The 8754-nt window shown below is 49.5% G+C and overlaps 1 protein-coding gene across 1 annotated transcript; it reads left to right on the top strand.

The window, feature by feature from the left end:
- Positions 1-4801, top strand: SOX8 (SRY-box transcription factor 8). The gene is made up of 3 exons (XM_058816031.1): positions 1-598; positions 1673-1911; positions 2605-4801. Exons 1-3 carry the CDS (start codon positions 156-158, stop codon positions 3336-3338), a joined length of 1416 nt encoding a protein of 471 aa, XP_058672014.1. The 5' UTR covers positions 1-155; the 3' UTR covers positions 3339-4801.
- Positions 4802-8754: the final 3953 nt, after the last annotated feature.

Genomic DNA, 8754 nt, shown 5'->3' with positions numbered 1-8754 from the left:
TTTGAGCTGAGTTTTGAGCGTTTCGCGTCTTTTTTTTCCTCCTAGAGCTTAGAGTTTTTACTCCTTTATCCCGCGGCGCCCCGCGCAGGGTGCGCGGCCCCCTCACCACCCCGGGCGGGCACAGCGCGCGGCCGGCCCGGCTCTGCCGCCCGCCGATGCTCAACATGACCGAGGAGCACGACAAAGCGCTGGAGGCTCCGTGCAGCCCCGCGGGCACCACCAGCTCCATGTCCCACGTGGACTCGGACTCGGACTCGCCGCTCTCCCCCGCCGGCTCCGAGGGGCTGGGCTGCGCCCCCGCGCCCGCCCCGCGCCCGCCGGGCGCCGCCGCGCTGGGGGCCAAGGTGGACGCGGCCGAGGTGGACGAGCGCTTCCCCGCCTGCATCCGCGACGCCGTCTCGCAGGTGCTCAAGGGCTACGACTGGAGCCTGGTGCCCATGCCCGTCCGCGGCAACGGATCGCTCAAAGCCAAGCCGCACGTCAAGCGGCCCATGAACGCCTTCATGGTGTGGGCGCAGGCCGCCCGCAGGAAGCTGGCGGACCAGTACCCGCATCTGCACAACGCCGAGCTCAGCAAGACCCTGGGCAAGCTCTGGCGGTGAGTCCCGACCCGACCCCGCGTCCTCCGCGGGGCTGCGCGCCCGGACCCCCCTCCCAGCGCTTCTGTAAAGCTTCTGCCCGCTTTGTTTTTGTTAATATGGGGTTCTCGGAGCGATCCGAAGGGAGGTACCATCCTCTCCCCGAGCATCCCGCGAAGGACACAGCGGTGCCTGCTCCGAAAAATCCTCCGAGCAGCGGCTTGGGCACCCTCGCTCCTGCCGCGGGCGGATTTTCCCTCGGAGATGCACAAGCCCTTCCCTTGCCTGCGGCTTCTCCATCCCCACGCGATGAGACTTTTTTAATGACTTGTTTTATGGTTTTTCCTAGTTTTTTTTCTCCTTTTGGCTCGCTTGATGCTTTACAAGCTATAAACGCAGCTAAACTCATTTTTTAGCAGTTATTTTAACGAGCTTCCTAATTTCCCTGCTTATCTGCCCGGGGATGCAAACTTTTATTTGCTGAGCAGCATCCAAGCCCGCCTTGCTTTCCAAGGCTCTTCCCCGAGCCACGTTTCTCCCGTGGTGTTTGCCTGTACCTAATTCCCATCTTTTCCTGCCCGCTCGGGCCATCGATGCTCCCGCTGCGGTTTGAGCCTCTCCAAGAGTTTGCAAAGAGAGGTGTGGGCAGGGGGCAGAGAGTTTGGAAAGCAATAATCCCATCCCTGGTGCCTTGGTGGTTTCTTTGTAAGCACTAAACAAAGCTGGAAATGTTTGTGGCGGTGAGGGGGTGGCATTTGCAGGGCAAACATGGGAATTGTGTTTTGTAATTCTGTTAGAAATGTGGAAGGGGGATTTTGTTTTGCCCAATTACCCCTGTCTGTAGTGGTCGGGTTTTTTATGCTGCTGTAGTTGATATTTTAATCCATTTTTTTGCCGTGGATTTTAACTCCTTTTTACCACAGCAAATTAATTTTGTAGTTAACTTGCCGGCTACTCGGATCCGTGCATGGGAAGTGGGGATGTGCGAGTCTAAAAACAAGAAGAAAACTTCTAAGGAAAAGATCCTAATTTTGGCTTTTTGATTTTTTTCCCCTCTCTTCCTCACTAAAACAACCAACCCCCCCAAAAAACAGTTTATTGAGCGAGAACGAGAAACGTCCCTTTGTGGAGGAAGCCGAGCGGCTCAGGGTGCAGCACAAAAAGGATCACCCGGATTACAAATACCAGCCCCGGAGGAGGAAAAGCGTCAAAGCCGGGCAGAGCGACTCGGACTCGGGGGCTGAGCTCAGCCACCACGCCGGCACTCAGCTCTACAAGGCCGACACGGGGCTGGGGGGCATGGCCGACTCCCACCACCACGGCGAGCACGCAGGTAAGGTACAGGGCGGCATTCCTGCTGATCCTGTGCCCTGGGGGTGGGACGGGATCCCGCTGCTGCCCACCGTGTGGGAGTTGTTGTCCCAAGAGCTGTGATGGGGAGTGTGGCCATGGTTTTCTTTAGTGAGTGCTCTTAGAGCTGGCTGTGCCATAGGGAATGCCAAAGCACCGGGATCCCGGCGTCCCCGGATGGGGAGAATTAATTATTTTGGGCTAATTATATGATGGGCTACTAAGGGGTCCTGGGGCAGAGCTTCCCAGCACTGGGAATTGGTGTGCTGACAGTTTTTAGAAGCACTGTGAATGTCCTGCAGCCTCAGACCCTGCTGGCATCATGGCCCTGGGTCCCTCTGCCTTGGGACCCACAGGGAGAGGATGAGCTCCATCACAGGCTTCACTCTGTGAATGCACCCCTTGGGGGGATTGGTGCTGCCAAGTGTGTCCTGCTGTGTCCCAGAGTGATCCTGATGGGCTCAGCGTGCTCCCAGCTTCATCCCGTGTCCCATGTGGGAGGCTCATCCCAGGGCTGACATGGTCACAGGGGGGGACATTCCGTGTCTGACACGGTGCCGCAGATTTAAATCCCCAAAGGGAGCAATACCAGACAGGTGAAACCCATTTATTGAACGGTGAAGGAGTCAGGTGTTCTGTGGTCACTGCTGAAACCTCGCTGTCCCTCCATCCCCAGGCCAGCCCCACGGACCCCCCACGCCTCCCACCACCCCCAAAACCGACCTGCACCACGGCGGCAAGCAGGAGCTGAAGCACGAGGGCCGGCGCCTGGTGGAGAGCGGCCGCCAGAACATCGACTTCAGCAACGTGGACATCTCGGAGCTCAGCAGCGAGGTCATCAACAACATGGAGACCTTCGACGTGCACGAGTTCGACCAGTACCTGCCCCTGAACGGCCACGCGGCGCTGCCGGCCGAGCACGGCGCCGGCGCTGCCGCCTCGTACGGCGCCTCGTACGCGCACTCGGGCGCGGCCGCGCAGGTGTGGACTCACAAGAGCCCGGCCGCGGCCTCGCCCGCGGCCCCCGAGCCGGGCCAGCAGCAGCGGCCCCACATCAAGACGGAGCAGCTGAGCCCCAGCCACTACAGCGAGCAGCAGCCGCACGGCTCCCCGGCGCACTCCGACTCGTACGGCTCCTACGGCGGCCAGGCCTGCGCCACCTCGGCCGCCCCGGCCGCCAGCGCCGCCGCCTCCTTCTCCAGCTCCCAGTGCGACTACACGGACCTGCAGAGCTCCAACTACTACAACCCCTACCCCGGCTACGCCTCCAGCCTCTACCAGTACCCCTATTTCCACTCGTCGCGCCGCCCCTACGCCACCCCCATCCTCAACGGGCTGTCCATCCCGCCGGCGCACAGCCCCACCGCCAACTGGGAGCAGCCCGTCTACACCACGCTGACCAGGCCTTAAAGGATTCCCCGGAGCCTCCCGAGGCTCCCCTGGAATTATGCACTAATGAAGGAATGAGGAGGAAGAGCGTGGAGTGTTCCAAAGTGCCTCCTGAGCCGCTGGGAACTTTGTGCTGGTCGCCACCTTGCTTCGAAACTCCCCCCGAAAGGACAGAGCTCTATTTTTGTTTTCTTCTTTTCTTTGATTCGTAGGATTTAAGTAATTCAAAAAACTGAAAAAAAAAAAGACCAACCAAACAAAGGACAGAAAATTTAAAAAAAAAAATCAAGAGGTAAAAATAAAAACAAAAGGAAAAGGACCGGCGATGCCTTTTGAGTAAATGAAGGACAAAATGTTGGACTGAGCCGAACTTGCTGGGCCTGGAAGTTTGGCCAAGTGCAAAAGGTAGAGAGAGAGAGGGGGGAGACAAAACAACAACAAAAAATCTGTTTGAGACTTTCAGGGTCTATTGCAATGTGAGGAACGGACCAACCTTGAGGGCAGGAACTCACTGGGACCAACAGGGATGAGCCCCAAAATCCCAGAAAAATCCCGTGGGAAGAGTCTGATGGGACCAACCAATTCAGTGTCTGAAGCATTTGTTGATTTTTTTTTTTTGTTTGTTTTAGTCAGGAGTTCTTCTAAGCAAGGTTTGGCTGTAATTAACATTTTGGTTTGTTTTTTTTTGTTTTTGGAAGCTTCAAATGTTTTTGGTTGTTTTGGTTTTGGTTTTTTTTTTAATCTGTTAAATATGTATTTATGTTCTGTATTATTTTGTCTTTTAATTAATGAAGTAATTTTGTGCAAAACGAAAAAAAAGTAGAATTTTTAAAAGATTTTAAAGATGGGGGAGGGAGCCTAAAAAAATAGTGGAGATGATACAATAAACTGGTGTTATGAGTCTATAGATTTTCCTTGGTTTTTGGGTTTTTTTCATTTTGGAACCTCTGCAGGAGCTGTGCTGGAGAGAGGGACTGAAGGAATCCGCCTGGAAACTCCAATGGGAATGTCAAATAACGAGGGGGGGAATTACTAATTCTGCTGGGAGGCTCAAATGCTGCCTGAAAAGGGCAGGTGATTTTCTGGCCACCCGTTTTGGGCCGTTAAAATCGGATTTCAGGAGTCTTCGGAGGCTTTCAGAACCAGGACTACTTTAAAGGAGCTGTAATTCCATGAGAAACGAGCGACTTCTGCTTTAATTTTGGCTTCTAGGGACCAGATATCATCCATCAAGCTGTGAAACTAAAATCTCCTCCACTAAAAAAATGGGTTTAGGGTACTTAGTTTTTAGACTAATATTTCATTGATATATTTCTACTTCTTCCATTGTATGCTGAGCATATAAATAACCATCTATTTTATGGGAACTCGTGCCTTTAAAAGCCTTTGTAAATCTAAACCCACCTTTCAGAGGTTATTCATCTTTTTACCTTTTCTACGTTTCCTACTCTTTTTTCTAAAAAATATTTTTTTGCATATTTCCTTTCGTGGCGGGGGAGGGAGGGACACGCTGGGCTGGGGGAAAAGACAAAAAAAGCTCATTTTTATGCAATCTATTTTTCTGTATAAAGTTTGAAAGACTTTTGGTTGTTACTGATCTGTTCTCTTCACTCGCTTCTGACTAAGCAATGCTAACTTTTGTACAGATCCATTTGATAAAATTAAAAAGTGCTTTTTATCAAGGACGTGTTCTGTTTTCTTTCTGCTCGAGACTATTTTCTGTGCTGGGAAAAAAACCTGGGAAAACAGCTTGCAAGGCGATGGAATCTTCAGAATAAAATATTTTCATCAAGGATTTATTTCCCTTTTAGTCTGGATTTTTTTTCCTTTGCTCCTTTTCCCTGCGCTTTTTGTGTTTCTCTGAGATGTTTTTTTTTTTGAAATACAGATAAATTAATTTGATTTTTCCTTTAAGAAGGGCATTTCCATGCCCATAATCCTGAGGATTTCAGAGGATTTCAGACTGCAAGGTTTTAGCCCCAGCTGATTTTCCTTCTGTAGGGAATTTACAGGAAGAAATTCCCTTTTCTGCTTGGTGAGCCCTGGTAAATAAATCCCTCTGAGTTAGGAGAGCGACCAAATTACATGTTGCACGTCAGGCTTGGTGTATTTCTTTTTTCAACACGGTCATTAACATTGTTACATCTATAACTTTTATTTTCCTTTCTTACAGCAAACACTCCCTCCCTGTCCTGCTTTTTGTCTGCAAAGTGATCCCAACCTGGGGAGGGAAAAAATTGGGACTGGGGAATTCCAGCCCTTGCTGCTCGAGAGAAGAGGCTGGAAGGCGAAGGGGAGTGAATGTGATGACAATTAATGAATTAATGAAGCTGCAGCCCATTAAGGAGGGCTGGGGCGCAGAGTCCCGGGCGGGATTTGGTGTTTGCAGCCAAGAGGGGCTGGGAGGCGACACCATTTTCTCCGTGCTCCTTTCCAGAGCTCCTGGCAGGGGGAATTCATCCCAGCCCGAGCCAAAGTGCAGCGTCATTCCCTTCCCTTCCTTCCCTTTCCTCCTCCTCCTGTGACTCTGCAGATTTTCCCTCATTTTCATCCTGATTTGTGCCTGGAAAATGGATGAGTTTTGGCTCTGCCCTCCAGGCTGGGGTTGGCCTCCAAACCAGCGCACTGTGAGGGGGAAAAGGAAATAAAAGGTGAGATGGGAATGTTTTGGGGATGATCTTTGCTTTCTGCCGGATGTTCGGTGGCACAGCTTGTAGTGGCTTCACTGGTGGCTGATAAAACAAAATTAAAACATCTGTGTTAGATAAAATGGTGAATCACACAAATTAATGACATTAAAAACTGAAAATCTCCCCAAAATATCAAAGATTGCACTGAAGCATGCCTGGTTCCTGGGAGAGGGGGCTCTGTGCATCCAGGATGGATCCCTGTCTCCTCCCAGTGCCACGTCCTTGTCCCAGCCAGGAGCTGCAGGATGAACTCTCATCCCAAGGATTGCACAGTCCCACCAGCCGGGTTTTAAATCCACTTGCTGTGGCCACACTTGGTTTTACTTCCCATAAGCTTGGCAAAAATAAATTTTTACTGGTATTTACTGAAATAAGGTAATTAAATTGTATATTTTAATATAGATTTTTATTGTATTTTATGATAGAATTGGGGTTGGGAGGGATCCACAAGGATCATAAAAATCCAATCCTGATTTTAGGTATCATAATTTTATATTTTAGATCCATTCCATAGGTTCAAGGGGTGACGGGAGCTTTGGAATCATCGAATCCTGGAATGGTTTGGGTTGGAATGGACCTAAAAGCTCATCCTGGTCCCAGCCTGGGCAGGGACAACTTCCACCATCCCGGGATGCTCCTTCCAGCCTGGCCATGGGCTGAGGTGCTGGAGAGCTCCTGGAAGCAGCTGCAGGGAGCAGCTCCTGGGGTTTTGTGGGGCTGGGGGTAAAACCCAGGGATGTTGCAGAATGGATGTTCAGGAAGGTGCCAGGCAGGTAAAATGCAGCATCCTGAATAATCCAGGGCTGAAACTCAGGGTTTAGGGGGAGCTGGACGTCCCCAAGATCTCCCAGATTTCATTCCCTACTCCTCAATTTACACTTCCTCTCAATTTCACATTGGAGAGGAAAACACAGATGAGTTTTTACCCAAAAAAAGATCATTTTTATCAGAAATTTCTGCCGCATTTCCACATTCTGTCTCCTCTCCCCTTTGCTGCTCCAGGCTGAGGGAGCAGAAGGATTTTCCAGGAGTTTTCCAGGCTGAATGGCAGCATTGTGTGTCCCTGCTCGGGGCTGGTGGCTCTGCAGAGTCAATGAGATCAGGTGAAACCAGCGCTGCCTTTTGACCCCAGGCTGCCAACAAAAAAGGCTTCTCAAGATAATTGCAGGAATCCACGGGTGAGAAAAGTCCCTGCATTTCATTTCTGGAGCAGGGAATAAAGAGTGTTGCTGTTTAGCTCAGACACTGCTAGTTAGCAAGAAAGAGGAAATTAATTTTATAGACCATATCCACATTCTTTTCTGCAGGCTGGAAAAAAAAGTCCCTTCCCATCCTCCTTGTTTTAATTTTTTCTGCAGTGACATCAACGCGTGTCAGACCATTATTTTTGGTAGCTTTGCAAAGAAATTATTAAAATGCATTTTTATGACAGCCTTGAACTTTAATAAACTTCCACATAGGGATGTCCCTGCCTCTGCATCGACCTCTTCCCTCTGCCACCTTTGTATTCCCAGGGTTGCATCTTCTCTGTGCCTGGGATTTGGGGAAAAAAAAAAAAAAAAAAAAAAAAGAAATAGAAAATAAAAATGCCCGGAGATGTGATGTCATTTGGGATACAGGAAAAGCCTTTTCCAGCTGATCCTGGGAGGGCAGAGCTTCACTGCCACAGGGATTTGGGAGCAGGAGAGGCACATCCGAGCCCATGGGAGGGTTTTGGTGGCCATCAGAAGGTTTTGGTGGCCATGGGAGGGTTTTGGTGGCCACAGGAAGGTTTTGGTGGCCATCAGAAGGTTTTGGTGGCCATGGGAGGGTTTTGGTGGCCATCAGAAGGTTTTGGTGGCCATGGGAGGGTTTTGGTGGCCACAGGAAGGTTTCAGTGGCCATGGGTGGGTTTTGGCGGCCACCTGAGGATGTGGCAGTGCAGTGACCCCAGCATGGCACAGCCCTGTCCCCACAGAGCTGGGCTGAGCTTCCCTTTGGGAACCTTCAAGGAAACTCCAACCCTGCTGGAAAAGCCTTCAGGGCCCTGAGTTCGGATTGAGGGCTCTGAGGGCAAATTCCTAAACAGGAACTGACCAAGGGCTCCAAAGCCTCTTTGTGGAGTGGGAGGAGGGAATTTCACATCAATTCCTGACTGTCCATGAGGGACAGATGGAAAAACCCCAGGAGACAACAATGGCACTGCCCTGCCCCTCCTCAGGGACCCTGCAGAGGCTCCTCCAGGATTTTTGGGAGTTCTCCACATGGACACAGTGAGGGGACTCTGTCACAGACATCTTTTATAAAAAATCCTTTCCTTAGGGTTTTTCCTCCTGAGAAGCTGGGAGGCCTCAGAAACAAAATGCAAACAGTGGTTATCTGCTGCTGTGGAATGCAACAGGTGCATCTGGGATTGGTCTCATGGGGTTGTTTGTAATTAATGGCCAATCACAGTCAGCTGGCTCAGACAGAGAGTCTGAGACAGAGCCTTTGTTATCATTCTTTGCTATTCTATTCTTAGCTTAGCCAGCCTTCTGATGAGAACCTTTTCTTCTATTCTTTTAGTGTAGATATAATATAATATAATATAATATAATATAATATAATATAATATAATATAATATAATATAATATAATATAAATTATATAAATTATATAAATTATATAAATTATATATTATATTATATTATATTATATTATATTATATTATATTATATTATATTATATTATATTATATTATATTATATTATATATATTGTATGTATTAT

This window comes from Ammospiza caudacuta, chromosome 17 (genome assembly GCF_027887145.1).
Source record: "Ammospiza caudacuta isolate bAmmCau1 chromosome 17, bAmmCau1.pri, whole genome shotgun sequence".
NCBI lineage: Eukaryota > Metazoa > Chordata > Aves > Passeriformes > Passerellidae > Ammospiza > Ammospiza caudacuta.
Note: the sequence above shows the minus strand (reverse complement) of the source record. Positions and strands in the feature narration are given on the sequence as shown.

What these genes read in the sequence shown, in the direction of transcription:
- SOX8 (XM_058816031.1), top strand. Translation starts at nt 156, where the DNA reads ATGCTCAACATGACCGAGGAGCACGACAAAGCGCTGGAGGCTCCGTGC. An exon ending in ACCCTGGGCAAGCTCTGGCG is followed by an intron (nt 599 to 1,672) that starts GTGAGTCCCGAC and finishes CCCAAAAAACAG; the next exon opens with TTTATTGAGCGAGAACGAGA. An exon ending in CCACCACGGCGAGCACGCAG is followed by an intron (nt 1,912 to 2,604) that starts GTAAGGTACAGG and finishes CTCCATCCCCAG; the next exon opens with GCCAGCCCCACGGACCCCCC.